General features: G+C 39.0%; 1 protein-coding gene and 1 non-coding gene across 2 annotated transcripts in view; one reads left to right on the top strand and one right to left on the bottom strand.

Annotated features, from left to right (window-relative positions):
• Positions 1 to 5,196: 5,196 nt before the first annotated feature.
• DCHS2 (dachsous cadherin-related 2) overlaps positions 5,197 to 18,869 on the bottom strand; it is a 111,174-nt gene continuing 97,501 nt past the window's right edge. Inside the window, exons 17-20 of the mRNA XM_027676882.1 lie at positions 16,186 to 16,316; positions 14,400 to 14,683; positions 10,538 to 10,676; positions 5,197 to 9,093 (exon numbers count right to left, since the gene is read on the bottom strand). Of these exons, the coding sequence (XP_027532683.1) occupies positions 6,467 to 9,093; positions 10,538 to 10,676; positions 14,400 to 14,683; positions 16,186 to 16,316 (3,181 nt within the window). The 3' untranslated portion in view covers positions 5,197 to 6,466. The remainder of the gene's footprint in view (positions 9,094 to 10,537; positions 10,677 to 14,399; positions 14,684 to 16,185; positions 16,317 to 18,869) is intronic.
• On the top strand, positions 12,720 to 12,825 carry LOC113964670. The gene has a single exon (XR_003533254.1). It is a non-coding gene; the product is annotated as a U6 spliceosomal RNA (small nuclear RNA).

Genomic DNA, 18,869 nt, shown 5'->3' with positions numbered 1-18,869 from the left:
TAATCTCTCTCTTAGGGAGAATACCCCAAAATCTGTCTTTTTGTTACTTACTTGTGGCAGTTTTTTTGTAAATTAAGAAGCTCAGCAGGTGACAGCTTCGATGGCATTGTACCGGTCTGAGCTATTGCAATAAAGGATCACTAATTCTGCCATGGGAATTGCTAGGCACTTTTGCTTATACCTGTGAGAATTATAATTGCTACAAAACATGAGCTGTAACAAAGGACTAGCAGGTCTGCATTTTACAAAGTACTACCTAGCAGTATTGACTAACACAAGATCTTCCTAAGCAGTCAATGTCTCAAGCAGGTGCGTGAATTGGATGCACCTTTTACTCAGTCTCATGTTTTAAAATTCAGTTACCAAGACGTTCTCCTTGCTTCATCATTTCATCTTTACACTAGTTGCAGTAATCAAATTTCCTTGCTGCTTTTTGTTTTTGTGGTATAAACATCACTACTTAACGTAAATCACAGGAGACCTCATTAAACCCCACACAGAAACTACCAGTAAGAGGAAGCTTGTGTCATCAAACCCTCATTTATCTCTAATAATGATGGAACATACCCCATTCTTTTAACAGGAAACATTAACATCTTGGTTCCACACCGTAACTGATTAGAGATCAGAATGCCTAATTTTCAGTTATTAAAACTAAGTTAAAAGAAATATATGAGGGATGAAAATGGTGAACACTGGAACATATTAGAGGGATATGGAAAAACTCTGAAGGAGAAGTGGGGACTTCAAACATATCATTGATCAAGCATAGTTTATGACCTTCAGCAACAAAGTTACATGTAGTTTACTGCAATTTGATCGCCAGAGAATAGAGTAAGCCACTGAAACTTATCAATCTCACCCAGTGAATGTGTGATCAGCCAATGGCACAAGATGCTCCACTAGTGTCACAGAAGACAGAATTCAAAGTGCAAAAGATATATGACTGTGGAGTTCGACTTAAAACTGAAAAAAACACATGCATCTCTCAAAAAGATCAAAAAACCCAACAAAACTCCAAACCCAAAAAAACACCAAACAAAAAACAGCTCCACAAAATCCCCCAAACCCTAACAACCACTCAACAACTCCCAAATCCTTCCTGGCTACCTTAACAGTTATTAGGATCATTTTGAAGATTAATTCTAGCCAGTACTTGACCTCAGGTGAAGTGCTTACAAAACAAAGACAAGTGCAGAAATTCCTGTCTGAAGGCATGATTATTCTGTGCGTTCGGTAAAAGCAGTAGCAAATCAGGCAGCCAAACGTAGTTTACATAAAAGTACAATGAGGAAACAGTAGGTGACCTTTCCCTTACAGATCTTCTCAGACTTCTTTAAAAGGCACTCCAAAATAAGCACATAAAGCAAGGTTTGCATCAATCACCATGAAGCATAGAGGAACCACAACTTCAGATCACAGCCCCTCACTGCATGCTGGTTCTACTCTCTTTTCCAGGCTCTTGATGTCTCTTTTCTTAATGCTGCTTCCTGCTGGTTCACAGCGCTTTACACTGGGGAGACAGCTCTCCACTGTCAGGGACTCTTGTGGGAGAACCAGGAACACACGTATGTTGTCGATTTCTTCCAGGTCCATTTTTTATTCAAGTCCCAGTGAACTCACTGGAAGAAGTCTTGGGGTGTTGGATCAGAACCCAGTATTTTAAAAGCCTTTGAAATTAAATGAACTCTACAGTTTGTTAAAAAGGAGACTCTAGAAATGAGTCTGCATCCAGCTAGATGGGGCTTGAGACATGACTTTCTGAGGTCAACGCAAACAAGTTTGACTTGCTACTCCTTTCTTTGGGTTATATTACCAGTAACACCCTTTTAGAAACTCTTTTGAATTTCCCATTTGAAAGTTTCCAAAAAATTATGGAGGCATGTAGATTAGGTAACAGCTAGTAAGTAGGAATCATGTGGCCCTATCCACTCTGAAATGTCACTTTTATACAATAGCTACTGCTAGCTGACCAGCTCTCACAATCAAGAGCTTAACTTCCATTTTCTGAGTTTTCTGAAAGTTTTTCGTAAGCAATTAACATGCAGTTTTAGGGCAAGGTGACCAGTAGGTGACCAGTACTGTGTAAATACCAACCTTCCAAAAAAGTGTTAAACATAAGATTATTTTCAATAGGATAAGGTTACACAGATGTGACCAACAGTTTTAAGTGTAGTTTACAGTGTGGAAATCCTTTGTTTTACACATGATACTCAAGAAATCTGAGTTTTCCAATTGTAATGAGATTTTCAATTGATATTTTGAATACCACGATGGATGCCTTCAGGCCTTTACTATGTCATCTGCATTTTCAGGCATGTGGCTTGGCATCTAATGTTTCATCCACTGCAGGACTTGTTTGGTCAGTCGAACGTTTATACAGTAACAAGTCAGCAATTGTGATTTTTATGACTATCATCAGCTAAAGGATTTGGTATTGTCTACATTGCTCAAGTAACCCATACGTGTAGAGAAGTATAATCATTTTGCAATTTTAGCGTACCCTGCTGCCCCTCTGTATTCCTTACAGATGCTCTTCTGTTACTTTTTACACATTTTAGAAGAAAAGCATCTGATGTTTTATGAGGAGTAGTCCTAGCAGCAATGTAAAGTGCAAGTCTAAACCAGAAAGTTTTAGATCTTCATTTTTCCCTTCTATGAGGCCCCTTTTCTTTTGCTTAGGCATCCACATTTTTTTCCAATGTTTTTAAAATGTTGCATGTATTTATGGAGGAATTTTCAAAGCCACCAAGAGGATTTTGATGTCAGGCTGCAGTTCTTCTGAATGAGATCTGAATATACAAATCCATACACAGACTGAATATACATTAGGCCTTCTATACATGCTGGAGAACAGTTAACAGAGCTAGCAACTAGGCAGCACCCAAAAGTATACTCAATTTGATTCTGCAACACTCTAGTTATTCCAACCAGATCATCTTGTGACAGATACTAAGAAGCAAGTAAAGTCATTTCACTAGCCAAGTAAGCCAAATTGTAAATATAAACCTCTCACCACAGTATATTCAATTACAAAGCTGCAACTGCCTCCTATTCCAATTAACGATTTTACAGGATTTTAAGGAACAGCACCTTTCATTCACAGCCAAACAGTGCAATTCCCTCACTGCAAGGATTCAATTCCTCTGTGTCCTTCATCCTCAGGGGCTGGTTTTCAAGGCAGCACTGCTGGGAGGCAGTCTAATCCCAATTGCCTCACATGCCTATGGTAGCCAACTGGATTGCCAATTGGTCTTTGACTCCATGAGCCGTAGAAGTATAAAGCCATATGGGCACAACTGTCAGTCTGGTGCTAGTAACACTTTTTTTGTCAGAGCAGCATGTTTGTAGTTTATACATCTCCCAAAGAGAACAGTTAAATATAGTTCTTCAGGAAGCTACATGTCAATTACAGAAAACAAGTGACATACAGCACAGAGAATGGATGACAACCAAATGTAAATGATAGCAGGAATTGTCAGTGCAATAGAGTCAGCAACAAGAGTTTATTTTTATCGGAACTATTTTTACCTATAATTGATTTAGGAACAATTCCTATCTTCAGTTGAAGATAAAAGACAAACTAAATATGGACTTGTGTAGGTAACTAGTGGTTTTAGTATCATTTTAGACAACAGGCATACATTTTTATAATCTGTAAATGATGGGTTCCCTAAAAATATGAAGGTTTTCCCCCTTTGCACAGAAATCTGCTTGAACATCAATATAATGATTACTACTGGTGGATGGAATTTTTATATCCATTTGGTAGTGATTTACACCAGTGTTTTCAAGGCTGCCAACAAGCAAATCCAGAAGGCAGGCAGCCAACATTCCAGAAGAGACAACTGTCTTTTATTTTATAGCTTATGCTTTTTGAGCTTAATATGATTTTCCACTAACAAGTTCTGTACCTTCTCCCAAGTGCTAAAACTGGTGTGCAGAATTGCAAAGTAACACACCCTCTTCAAGGCAAGCTAATATTAAACTCATGGTAAATTATAGAAGTTATACTGTTTACTTAGGGATAAAAACAGTAAGGTTTAAAAGAAATGTACATGATTTATTGCAGACACTTGTTTCAATGGTTGTACTTTTAAGTCTGACTACAATGTGTTGTTTCTCATTTCATAAAAAATTAACTAATACATAAGAGACAACGAGAACATTGCTGTTAACACTTAATAGGAACAAAAAGTATGCATTGGTTATATAATGTGTTTGATAAATAGGATGCAAATAATATCAAATTTGATTAGAAAGGCACCAAAAACAAGCTGTGCAAAAAATGCATAAACAGAAATAGTTTTCACATTTTTCAAGAACTCTTGGAGGTGGGCAAGCATTAGCATGGTGAGGGCCAAATAGTGTCCTAAATATGATGACTGATGCTTTCTAATGATTTCTAATTCTAACAGCATTAGAACTCTTGCAACAGCAATATTAGCAAAGAAAAAGCTACTCATCCATTAGCCTAGACTCTATACATGAAAGGAAGTCCTAGTTACCAGCTTCATATCCATCAATGTGAAGGATGAAATACAGTTTTGCTATATGAAGCATTTATTCTTCCACTGATCACACATTGGAAAGATGATCCCTGTCAGGATGGCATGTCCTCATTGCTCCTCAGGGCAACAGCTGCCACTTGCCCATGAGCATCTGAAACTAACAACACATTCGCTAAGTTCTTGACTTTATAGAAAAGGTATCTTTGTGTGCCTCCCGAAACTATAACTGCACAGAAGTGAACACCCAAAGAACACCTTTCATTCTATTAGAAATTACTGTACAACTTAAGACACGTAAGTCAAAAGTAAACAGGCTGTAGATGACATAATGCTAGCAAGTGGAGAATAATATTCATTCTGAAATAATGTCCTTAAACTGATACCCTATTATTCCCAGTTCAGATTTGAACTGGGAATCAGTCCTCTTTTTTGCTTTCCTCTCCCTGGCACAGGTCTGACTATAAAACTTACCATTCTGTCTTCTTTCTTAGTAAAATTTGTCTATCCCAATGAATGCCTAAGCTATGTCTTGTTTCCTACTCCACAGCAGTACAAAGAAAAAATGCCAGTTTTAAAAGACACTCTCTTGCATAGCAGTATGGATCCTATTCTATATGCAGGGTGTACGCTGACAGTTTAGCCTCAGAAATAGGATCTTATTCAAAGACAGGTTATGAGCCCACAGGCTGCAAGTCTTGACATACACAACTGAGGAAAAGCAGCCACTGCACATCTGATGCTGATTCCACAAAATCACTCAGCCTAACCACACTATGCTTTCCCTCCACCTGTACAATGCATACTTCTGTACACATCCAAGTCGTAGCAGATTACCAGGCACCAATTAGACACTCCCCTATAGCTCAGTTTTAATCCACGTGATGCAAAGGACTTTTAAATATACATTGAAGAAAACCCAGTTATTCTACATGTATTTTCTGTGTATTTTATTGATCTGATACAATATACAAGCATACACAGCATGTGTGTGTGTCTGGATATACATACATACACAAAATGCCAAATGTATGATACATACAACAAACATGTCAGATTGTCTGGTCTTGCACAGATCTTTGGTCTAACACAGGACCAAAGACCAGGGTGGACACATACAAGACCTTCAGAACTGTAACACTGTCTGTGCTTACAGCTGCCTGAGGACTAGGACAGCTTCTGTAACAGAACAGAAAGACAATAGGTATCTATTTGTGATGTAGTAATAGATAAGATGGTTGCTTTTATCTTATGGTTATTCTGTTTTCCAAGGGTGAACCGTTATTCAGATGATTGTGACTTGCTGGCTTTGAACCAGGAGATAAACAAAAGGTGCACAGAAAGTGCTAATGAGTTTCCACAGCACAAAGATAGCTAATAAAGCCCAAGTAAGTAGGCATAGCAGATGATGAAACCACACTAGGCACAGCAGGTTGTTGGGACCCAGGGGCTGAGATTTGGGAAGTCTGGATACACACTAGAGAAAGAGCTCTGTAGGAATCCTTGCTCTATTCTTTGCCCACCTCCAAACCTGCTGTACTTACACATCCCTCTAGTACCCTCTTCTAATACCCCTATAGAAGCAGTCAGAACCCACCAGCATGCTAATGAATGTTTGCCAAAATAAATAATTACTTCCCTTTATTTGTTATTAATGTATTTTATGAGAAAAACAGTAAAATTGGTCAAGTTGGTTATCAGGCACCTGGCTGTGTGTTTTACATATGAAACCACAGGTGAGAGCTGAAAGAGGAGAAGCCTCATGGTCTCACAGTGTATTCTAGGAAGAATAAGGTGTACAGTTACCAAGTTCGTGGTTATTTTATATTTTAACTGTTACAGCTCATGGAAACAAAGAATACTGGTGACATAGCTCTGACAGGCATATTTTGCTGTTAAAAAATAACAAAATATATTTTAAGCCATATTTTTTACCATAAAATATGTCAGCTAATAACCTAGACCTGAATTTCTTCCTCTGTTGCAAGTTCACAGCTTGGATCAATAAGACATGTTCCTATCATTTTCCCATCAGATACTACTGGAGAAGCAGTAGGTGTCTGCATAGTAAGTAAAGAGAGAGAAGGAGAAAAACTTGGGGTCATGGTTGGTGGAGGGTATCCAAGATTATGGATAATGGGAGAATGAGCGTATTTATTAAATGCTTGCCTTGATGTTATATTTGGCATTCTTGGTGGCACTGTCCTTATGCCAGGCTGTGCTACTGATGTTATCAAGGGAGGAGGGAAAACAAGAGATTTCTTCTCCTTGGGGAAGCTGTGAATGTGTACGTTTTCATCTTTCAGTTCTGCAATATCATTAAACACTGAGGCAAGAGATTGAAATCTGGGTTCCCAGCTGAGTACATAATTCCGGTTATAACTACGGGCAAGATCCTCACCAGAGGTGCCAACAGTTGCAAGTGAATCACACCCAGAGTCTTGCCTATCTGACATCAGGACACATTCTCTTGTGAGGTCTGTCATTATACCTTTCTCTTTTATTCCAATTTTCTTAAGCGTTTGAGACAAAATTTCATGTGCATAGGCTGTGTCAGAGGCTTCTTCTCTGCTTTCTCCTTTAATGGTCTGCATGTTCTCCGTGCTTTGCATGGTAGCCACGCCATCCATTTCTCCAGACTGATAGGAGAACTGATCAGACTCTCTTGGGATCCCTGAATCTGGCATTCGCGAGCTGTACTCGCTCAGTGCTGAGCTGGTGTTTTTTCTGCAAGGATACTCATTGATCCTTTTTATTTCCTCATCCTCTGCAGTTTCTCCTTCAGCAGAACCATGGCCACTGGAGTCTGAATGCCTGCAGGGTACATCATCATCCTTCCCCTCTCCAATTCTTGCTAGGCTCAGCCATTTTGCTATAGCACCCATGGGAAGCATACTGCTCTCAGTACTTTGGATTTTCTGGCAGTCCTTATCTTCTCTTGCTGAATTCACATCAGTAGCTGAGGAGGAAACTGCTTCTTTTTTCACACAAGCATTCATCAGATCTTTTCGCTTATGTCTCACAGTAAGTGCAATAAGACCGACCACAAGCAGCAGGAACACTATCGATGAGATGGAAACACTAATGGTCAGGCTGTGTGCTGATGCTGTGAGATCAATATCAGGAGAACTGGAAACATTTACAAAAACAGTGCATATTGTGAACTTTGACTCAATTTTTGGGCTATGAGCTCTTACCAACAATTCCAGACTACCATCATTCTTTTTGATGCCATTTTTCTTTCTGTGAACAGTCTGAGTCAAATAAATATTACCACTGGTTTGATTCACAGAAAAGAATGGAGAAGATTTTAGAAGAGAGTAATGAACAACTCCATCCAGTCCACCATCACTGTCTGATGCTGTCACTCTGCCAAGTAACTGGCCTGCTTCGTTCTTCTCGGGGAGATTAAAAAAATAACGTTCTTGTGTAAACACTGGGTCAAATTCATCTCTCCCCTCAATATCTACCTGAACTGTAATGGTAGCCAATGAGTCACCTTTGTCTTTTGCTTGGATTATGAGGCAGTACCTATTCTGACCTTCATAGTCAAACATTTGCTTTGTATGAATATCTCCTGTCAAAGGATCAATGAAGAACATGTCATGGTCTCTAGGAGCTTCACGATGAGCCAAACATGAAGACTGAATGGAGTAGGTAATGTGCCCGTAGGAGCCTTTATCAAAATCTAGTGCACAAACAGCGCACACAAAAGAAAAGGTAGGCATATTTTCACTGACAATGCAGTTCAGACTGGGAAACAAAAAAAGTGGGGCATAATCATTGTCATCTAGGACACTAACAAAAACAACAGCGAAAGCCATATTTTTTACATCAGCTCCTCCATCTGTGGCTTGGATGATCAAAGTGAACTTCATGGTATCCTCATAATCCAGCATTTTCATCAAATCCATTGATCCTGTTTTCCCATCCAAGCGAAAATGTCCCCTGTCGTTTCCTGAGATGATAGCATAAGTGATCTCTGCATTAGTGCCTGCATCACAGTCATTTGCTGAAACTGCAGTGACGTGACTGCCTATAGGGATGCTTTCTTTGACATGAACATGGTACTCCGGGCTGCTAAATACTGGAGCATTATCATTAACATCCAGTACAGTTATTATTACAGTAGCAGTTGAATTCAAGGAGGGTATTCCACAGTCAGAGGCAAGGAGGACCAAATGGTGAGAAGAAGCTGTTTCCCTGTCAAGAACATTGCTCAAAACCAGACTGCCAACAAGTTTGTAGGATGTTTCTGACCCCATGACACTTGTTTCTATGGAGAATAAATTCTCAGCATTGCCCTCAATAATAGAGTATTCAACATACGTGTTTTCATGGGTCCAATCATAGTCGATGGCTGAAAACATGAGGATGCTTTCTCCGACTGAGGCATCCTCACTCACGCTGAGATTGTACAGAACCTTTGTGAACTGAGGGGCATAATTATTTACGTCTTCTATGTGCACCTCTATGGAAGTAACTGCAGTGAGAGTGGGACTGCCACCATCCATGGCTTCTATCAGAAGATGAATAGTGGAAATATTTTTGAGCTGCATCACTGGTCCTGTAGCAAACACTGAACCTGAAAATACAAAAGAATTAACAAAAGGCCACACTCCACAGGCAAGTAAATGAGATTCCAAAAGCTGAATCTAAACAGTCATATTTGGAAACAACTCAACTGTAATGGTTGCACAAACCATAGTAAATCTCTTGCATCCTGAGAGTAGTGGGTCAACAGCTCAATGGATGGACACTGATGGACATCACTGACTAGTGGTGTCCCTCAGGGGTCTGTACTGCGACCAGTACTGTTTAATAGCTTCATCAGTGACACAGACAATGGGATCGAGTGCACCCTCAGCAAGTCTGCATATGACACCAAGCTGAGTGGTGCAGCTGACATGCCTGAGGGATGGGATACTATCCAGAGGGAACGTGGACAAGCTCAAGAAGTGGGGCCTCATGAAGTTCAACAAGGCTCAGTGGAAGATCCTGCACATGAGTTGGAGCAACCTTTGATACCAATTCAGGCTGGGAGATTAGGGGTTCAGAGCAGCCCTGTGGAGAAGGACTTGGGGATACTGGTGCATGAAAAACTGGACATGAACTTGTAATGTGTGCTCACAGCTCAGAAGGCCAACTGCATCCTGGGCTGTATTAAAAAAAATGTGGCCAACAGGTTGAGGGAGGTGATTCAGTCCATCTACTTTGCTCTTGCTGGAGCCCACCTGGAGTACTGTGTCCAGCTCTGGAGTTTTCAGCACAGTAAAGACACAGACTTATTGGAATTAATCCAGAAGAGGGCCATAAAAATTATCAGAGGGCTGGAGCCCCTCTCCTGTGATAAAAGGCTGAGATAGCTGGGATTCTTCAGCCCAGAGAAGGGTCCAGGGAGACCTCATAGTGGCCCTAAAGGATGCTTATAAGAAGGATGGGGACAGACTTTTTAGTAATGGCTGTTGTGATAGGACAAGGGGTAATGGTTTTATACTAAAAGAGGGTAAAGCTAGAGTAGATATAAGGAACTATTTTTTTTTTATGAGGGTGGTGAAACACTGGAACACATTTCCCAGAAAGGTGGTAGATATCCCATCCCTGGAAAAATTCAAGGTCAGATTGGACACGACTCTGAGCAACCCGATCTAGCTGAAGATGCCCCTTCTCATTGCAAGGGGTTGGACTTGATGACCTTTAAAGATCACTTCCAAACTATTTTGTGATTCTAAGAACTCATAGCTAACACTGTGAAGTCAAGGCCTCCCCACGACAATGAAGTATCAAACACACATACTGCAGCTAGAGCAGCAAAAATATGCATGGTTCTGGGACAAACTGAGAACTCCAGTCTTTGATGCAATCAGTTCTTCACTGATAATGGCAGATTTAGCCAAAACATATGCATGGACTTTGGCCACCAAAAATTTCCAGAACTCAACTAATTGCTGGCAAGAGGTGAGGAAGCAATAGGACTCTTCAATTTACACTATAAAAGCTGAAATAAAAAGCCATGCTTACAGACTCACCATTCTTGTGATCAATGGAAAATCCCTCAGAAGAAGAGAGGATTTTGTAGGAAATCATTCCATTATGCTCAGAATCTCTATCTGTTGCAGAGACTGTCAGAACAGAGGCATCCATAGAAATGAGCTCTGGCAAGTTCACCTGACATATAAAGCAAAAATAGAGCTTAATAAAGTATTTGAAACATTAAAAAAATACATTTGCCTTTATTTGATCTTATTAGAAAAAAACACACACAGTTCCCAGCTTTGGAAAAAGTTTTACTTACCCATTTTCTTCTGGGGCAAAACTATGAAGAGCTGAGATATTGAAAACTATGCCTTCAATACAGCCAAAATTCACAGTACACTTTAAGCAGTAGTAAAATCCATCTAGCTCATTATGACAGTGAGTTCAGAGAATAAATGAATCACTTTTTTCAAAATTACATTAATGGACTGCAACTAAAAGCTTTTCTTCTTGCTTTCAAAAACACCTTCATTTCCATACATGGAATACAGTCTGCAGTCTCTGGCTGGAATATATATGCTTGACCACTAAAGAAAATCCAACACATGCACCCTGAAAATTCCAGCACTAGAGCACTGGATTATTCCTAGAATTTAGTATTTCAAAATTCTCCCTTTTTTCCTCTAGGAAACCATGAAAGTCCATTCCCTTTTTAACAACTTTCATTATTTGAAGTCCAGATACAGTACTTTTGTGACCAAAGTTTCCTTCCACCGTATAAATCTAATTTCAAATGAACAGTATGATATAGCAGCTACCTCTGTCATAACTTGAAGTGTTAGTTTAAATAATTTAAACAGAGAGCTTATATGTATATAATAACCATACATATATATTAAACTATATATGAGGAGTATAAATATGAAAACACTTGAAAGGACAATAAAAGGATAAAAATACAGGATGATGAATAGGGAATTATACATATCATTGACCAAAAAGCAGCACTTTATCTTGCTCTCCAAGCAACACATCCAAACATAAGGATTGTGGAAAAGAGAAGCTCAGCTGTTTATGTTAACATGGTCAATAGAGTTACACTGTTTTGCATCAGTTAATAATGCTGCCTATAATGTCTGCTCCAATCTACAAAAAAATTCCTAGCACTTGCAGAAGAAAGTACTTGCCTAAACTATTATCCAAAATCAGACACATAGGAGGGTTGAAGAAAACTAAGATCTAAAAATCACTTGAGCATTAATAGTGCATTTTTTTCCAGAATGTAGATTTATGAGTACAAGTGGGAATTTTACACAAATCCTGACAACCTGAAAGTTTTACAGGTATCTAAATGACTAAACCACTGCGCCTGCACTTGGTCATAGATTGAAAATTCTTTACTAAGCCAAATGTTTGCACTTATTTCTTGAATAAATCTGTCTGATATTTATAAATGAAGCATTATTCAATCCAAGTCTTCTGTTGTGCCTCATATTTTTGGCTCTGAAGATGTCCACCACACACAAAAAGCACCAGATCAAACAAACAGCTCAGTTCACAGGATTGCAGAATGGCTGAGGCTGGTGGGCACCTCTGGAGGTTATCTTGTGCAACCCTTGCTCAGAGCAGGGTCACCTACAGCAGGGTGCCCAAGACTGTGTACAGATGTGTTTTGAATATCTCCAGAGACAAAGACTCTACAACTGATCTGGGCAACCTGTGCCAATACTTAGTCACTGCTAGAGGTTTAAAAATAAAAAGAAAAAGGTGTTTCCTGATGCTTAAATAGAATTTCCTATACTTTGATTTGTGCCCACTGCTTCCTGTCCTGTCACTGGACACCACAGAGTGGAGTGTGGCTTGCCCATCTGGCTTGCCCATCTTTACTCCTCCCCACTATTATTTACACAAATTGGTAAGACTGAGCTTTTGCTTCTCCAGGCTTAACTATTCATGCTCTAGGCTCTCCTGGGCCTCAGTCCAAGCTGCACAGGCCTAGTCCCACACCAACAAGTCCTAAGGAAACAACTGCTCTGGCACCCAATTTCTCCTGTGGCAGTTTTATAGCAGCCAACCTTAACCTGAAGCTCCAGGCTTTGTCTCTCTCCCATCCCAAGCCCTAACTCCAAGCTGTTACCTGTGCTGAGCCTTAGACCATGCCCCACAGTCCTACGGCTGATGAAGTCAGGGCAAAACACTTCTAGCAGCCTACCCTTGAGAGTCTTGTGTGATATCACGCTCACTTTGGCAGCACATATACTAAAACTGCAATGATACAAAGAAGTTAGCATGACCCCTGTGCAAGGATGACTCGCAAATTTGTGAAGCATTCCATACTGTTTTAGGGATCTGGGGTGCTGGTTGGCAGCAGGCTCAATGTGAGTCAAGAGTGTGCCCTGGCTGCAGAGGCAGTAAACTCTACGCTGGGCTGCATCAAGCACAGCATCACCAGACAGTCAACAGAGGTGACTGTCTCACTGCATTCAGCCTTGGTGTGGCCTCACCCTGAGTGCTGTAGGCAGTTCTGGGCCCCACCCTTTTAAGAAGGTTCTTGAATGTGTCCAGAGGAGGACAACAAAGCTAGTAAAAGGGCTGGAAGGCATGTCTGATGAGGAGTGTCTAAGGACTCTGGGCTTGTCTCATTTGGAGAAAAGGAGGCTTAGAGGTGGCCCCATTGCTCTCTGCAGCTTCCTGAAGAGAGGAAGTGGAGAAGGAGGTGCTGAGCTCTTCTCCCTGGTAACCCAGTGACAGGACACGTAGGAATGGCTCAATAGCTGTGCCAGGAGAGGTTCAGACTGGATGTTCAGAAGCACTTCTTTACCGAGGGGGTGGTCAAACACCAGAACAGGTTTCCTCAAGAGATGGTCAATGTCCCAAGCCTGTCAGTGTTTAAGAGGCATTTGGAAAATTCCCTTAAAAACATGCTTTAGCTTTTGGTCTGCCCTGACTTGGTCAAGCAGTTGGACTGGATGATTTTTAAATGTCCCTTCCATCCCAAATTATTCTATAACTCAATGACCCTGAGATTAGCTCAGTTGGCTAGAACATGGACTAATAACACTAAGGTTGCGGGTTCAATCCCCATACAGGCCACTTATTTAAGAGTTGAAATTGATGATCCTTGTGAGTCCCTTCCAACTCAATATTCTGTGAAATCTGTGATTTCATTTTATACATACTCTAATTTCTTTAATCATCTCAGTGGCCCACAGCTGTCCATAGTCACTAAGACTGCTTTGTTTCACTGCTAGACAATTTGATTTCTACAACAGTATAGCAGTTCAAATGCTTGTCCAAAAGTCCAAAAGCTGAGCTCTGCACCCTCCTCAGTCCAGTAGGGGTAGCTGGGGAAGTCAAAACTCCTATGCCTCACTCCCTAGATGAACGCCATTACTGTTAGGCAGGGTTACACATTACAAACTATAAGTGCATGAACTACCATAGGGGCACACTTGCTACACCTCTGTGGAGCTGTGTAACTGAAAAGGAAGAAATTCGTGCCATAGTAACAGGGCCAGAATAACTGTATCAACTTCTTTAACATTCTCTCAGAAGAAGGAAGTTCTGAACACTGAACCCTGCTCCCCACTGGTTTGGATAATATCCCGTAACTCCTAGTGATGAATGCATGGTGTATGGAATACAGCTAGCATTCACACCACTTGCCTTCTGAAGTCAGAAACCACAAATATTAAAACAGAACAATTCCCTCAGTTCTTTTAGCAGAACTCTTAGGAAGGGGCTGGGGTTTCCCAGAAGAGCTCTGCTCTGTTTCTGCTCAGAAATAGTTTGCAGAGACCTTTCTTCTCGGTGCTCAAATGCATTTTTAAGACAAATATAAACAAGCACTCCTACTATTTATCATCATATGTGGAAAGATATCACATGTTTGTTGTTCATTTGCCATGTTCTCACCTGATATGAATCCTGAGTAAACACTGGTGGGTTATCATTGATGTCCAAAACAAGGATGGTGAGTTCTGCTTCTGTTTGATGCACAGAATCTGAAACTATGATTTTCAGCTTATAAACAGCAGTTTCTTCAAAATCTAATGGTTCCACTACTGTGACTACACCAGTGTGTTGATCGATGGCAAATTTAATTCCAGGACTATCATAAATAAAACCAAACCGAAGTGCTGGCCTGGAGTCTGCGTCACTTGCTGACACCCGAGTCACTATAAAACCAGGCTGGGCATCTGAAACAATAATTTTGAGAATAAGTCATGGCTAAAAGATGATGTTACAATTTCTGAGGATTTTGCCTATTTTGTAATATTGAATCTTTGATATATGTAAACTTTCAGTATAGCTTTTGATGTATTTTAACTTTGTGTTTCACAATAAGCACAGTATCCAGAAACGATATTGAAAGAGTAGTGGATTTCTTCAAAGGTATGTGCTGTATCCCAGTTTTAATTTGGGTTTTCTCTAGACTTTCTCAGATCCAGTGTAGTCATAACTGTTTCTTTGCTACCAACAGAAACTTACATGGTTTTCCACGAGCATTTAGGTGACATGAATTTATTGAACAACGTTCCAAACCTCCACAAGAATATTTAACTGAGGCATCAGAGACCCCTGGTCTGTGTAGAACCAGCAAATGCAATTCTGAAGCTTTTCCAAAGGAGGAGGCCACTAGAGATAAAGGAGACCTCCAGACAGACCTACATGGCACAAAAATATTAAGGTCTATCAAGGTATAATCCTATGAGGTTGAGAAACTGGATACAGACAGCTTTGTCATGGGCTAAGTTGACAGTACCGGTAACTGCAAACTGAACCTATCAGTGATCATTTAACAAAACCTGGAACTAACAGAAGCTAAACCATTTCCCATTTGCATGCCTGCGGCATGAGGTCTCAAAAATACTGTGTCATATCCTAAAGCAACTGTTCTTAAATGGCATACAAAAAGCTAAATAAGTAATTACTATTTACAGCTGCTGTGCATCCATGAATTCTGTACTTGTCATTACCAGTGGGAGCTAAATTTAGGAAAGGCTAAAACATATCACTAGAAAGACAGCCTTGATATCTTTTCTTAACAGAAGTACTGGGGTTTCAACACCTAAGTCTTTATAAATTTTCTGTTGTGTATCTTAACGCATTCACATATATGATGCCTGTATTTGAAAGTTGCAGGCTTAAGACTCAAGATCTGCCAATGTTGAGCTAACAGCACACAACATACCAGATGTATGCTGGGATGAAAACTCGGGAGGTCCTGGGTCCTCCTATTTATGATCATCAACTGGATCAAGTTATAGAGCATTTTAACACTTCATTCAAATTTACAGAAATTATTTCTTTCATCACAATGAAATTCAAAATGTCTCATTTCTAGCAATGCTAGTTTTACCACCAAGCATTTTTATTGGAAAAAAGTGGAAATTGAAGACATATGAAGGATATGATACTGGAGTCCAAAATGAACAGATTACAGTTGTATTTCTGCGGATTTTTTTCTCTTTCTGAATTGCCTATGGTTTTGTTCCAAACTATTCCTAAACACAATGTCCAAAGATTAAGAATAATGCCTCTGAGAACAAAAGCAAACCACAATTAATTTTGATATTTCAGCTTTAATACTATCCATTACCCTTTTTACTAGTTGTTTGGTTACACCAATCACCAAAAGCACTACCGTTATCTCACAATTCCCAGTCTTAACAAAACTTAGCTGTACTATCACACTTACTTTCTGGGACCTCCACTTCATCTAGCAGTTGGACAACTGGAGCATTGTCATTAACATCTAACACTTCTATCCTCACAATACTTGTAGCAGAGAGTCTGGGGTTTCCTTTATCAGCAGCTTGTATGACCAACCTACAATGAAAGGAAGCAATAATTGTCACTTTTGGTCAGAAATCACTGAATTATCCACCAATGTTATAAGCAGGGGAAATTTTAAAACCAAAAAGATCAGCCATTTCTGTTCCTCATTGCAACTCTGAAATTCCATCTTTCTTTTTGTAAGGTTGACTGTCCAGAGTTTTATTTTTTCATCTTTGAGCAAAAATGTCCAGGAGATTCTACAGTGCAAAAATATATTAAAATCATACAAAGAAAAGGAAGTGTTTTTCTGTATTCATTTCATCCAATTACATACCAAATGCAGGTGGTTAAACAACTCTTTTAAATAAGACACAGTTTTTCAGTTGGTAATTCAGAGCAGGAATTAAAATGTAAGTACTAAATTATCCTTTGGAGGAAACTATCTCTCTTCATTGTTTATAAAGGGACAACAGGGATGTGAAAATGGGGTAATACAAAAACATCCAAACCAACATTCAGCCAAAATGCCTGCAGACACATCGAATAGTCCTTCTATTACGTTATAAATGTAAGTGATGAAGTGAAAACCCTGAATACATGCACCATTTGACAATGGCAAGGTTCCCGCTGATTTTAGCAGGAGCGGAATCTCACTGCCAGATTAGAAGAGTTGGCCTGTACACTTCCATATTACACCTGCATAACGAAGGGTAATAAAGATCAGACAAAAAAAAGAAGCTACGTGAAGGGATATACAAGTCAAAGCTGGGCATTTCAATTAAATGTTTTATACAATAACAATTGTTTACATGTCACACCATATTGCCTGGGTCTCCCTGAAGATCTTTTGAATGCTTTATTTCTCCTTCTTTCCTCTAAGTCACAGTTTCTGTTTAAAGTGTCAAATAGATGTTACTACTTAAATGTTCACACGATAACATGGAATACCAAGGCTGTAACTCAAGCTGTGGATTGCAGCACTTCCATTCCTGAACCACATCAGCTCTGCTCTGGATGTCCTTGTGGTTTTTGACACTGACAGAAGACATAATTTGAATTGCAGACCAGTATTCAAGTGATCATGCAAAATCCCATACAGAAAGTGTATTTTTTCTAGAATGAATATTTTACTAAAAATAATCACTTTCTCAGGTTTCAGGAAAAAAACCTCTCATAAAAACATCTTAGCCAAGGCATTAAAATTCCGTCAACACTTCCATTATAAGTCCTATTATAAGGGACCTAGAACTTCTGGGGATGCAAATGTTTAATTTAGATAAATAAACAACTCCTTGCAAATTTGAAAGAACCGATGGTAACATTTTGAAATCAAACAGGAAAACAGTTTTGAAAGCTTCTTTTGCTATTCACTTATCACCTAACAATGTGATTAATACAGATTAATAAAAATGTGATTAACAGATTAATAACTAATTATAAAGAGAAGGAATATGAAGCTTCATATTCCTTGAACATACTGTCAGTTTGAAAGGCTAGAATTCCAACATAAATGCTGAAATAAATCAGGTTCCCAGTTAAAGACAGATATGAGAATTATTATGCTCATATGCTCAATATTTCACCAACAGCAAACATTCTTCCTTTGAAGGATTTATTCAGGTGTTCTTTTAAAGTACCTAGTTACAAATAAAATGTGTTACACTATTTAAATTACTAAAAATCAGAACTGGTGTTTTTGATTCAGTGAAAAACTGAAAAATAAACTTCAAGTTAAGTGTCCTATGTATTATGTTAAAACAACATATTTTTTTAGGACATTATTATTAAATTACACTGATACTAAGAAAACTCCCCCACATACTCTCTCAATCTTTTTGATGTCATTTTCTACAAGTTATTCTCATACATAAGAATTCTTATTGGATGTTTAAAACTTTGAGGTCCCAGAGGACAGGAAAACTTGCAAATATTTTAACTGATGTCACAACCATATGTAAAAAAACTTGTAATTTCTACTGACACATACAAGAAATCACTTTTTGCAGAGACTGTCATACTTAAAAAGGGTCTATTAATGAATCTGCATACTCATATTTGTCTTCAAGGCATGATTTATTTGCTTTCTAATTCCAATTATGGCATGACCTGCAAAGAAAAATTGTTATGTCCACTTGACCATGTTTATTCACAGTTTCTTGAAAAACAGGAAAAAATATTTAGTGCAAAACAGCTTATAGTTGGAAACAGTTTACAAAAGCATCTTTATCAGATTATGGAGAAGAAAATTTAAGTATATTCTAATCTAAAACCAGAATATATCCCTATTTCTTGTATTTGATTTGATGTTTTCTCTGTGTCTTTACATATTTATAAAGAATGTTCCCAGAGAGGGAATGGCTGTACATTTCTTCATAAATTAAAATCCAGGAACTGTCATTGTTCCTTAGTGAATCATCACACTCACTTATGTCAGTAAGTGTTGCCATTAATTAAACAAGACTGTATTTCTTTCTCTAAATTTGATAAGTATGCAAGAATCCATAGTACAATTGGGCAGCTTTAGTGCTGTTCTCAGTGCTGTCTGGCTTGCACCCAGGTTCTGAGGGTAATGGATATCAACGGGAAACTATGAAATATGAAATA

This window comes from Neopelma chrysocephalum, unplaced genomic scaffold (genome assembly GCF_003984885.1).
Source record: "Neopelma chrysocephalum unplaced genomic scaffold, ASM398488v2 Primary Assembly neopelma1_42b, whole genome shotgun sequence".
Classification (NCBI taxonomy): Eukaryota; Metazoa; Chordata; class Aves; order Passeriformes; family Pipridae; genus Neopelma; species Neopelma chrysocephalum.
Note: the sequence above shows the minus strand (reverse complement) of the source record. Positions and strands in the feature narration are given on the sequence as shown.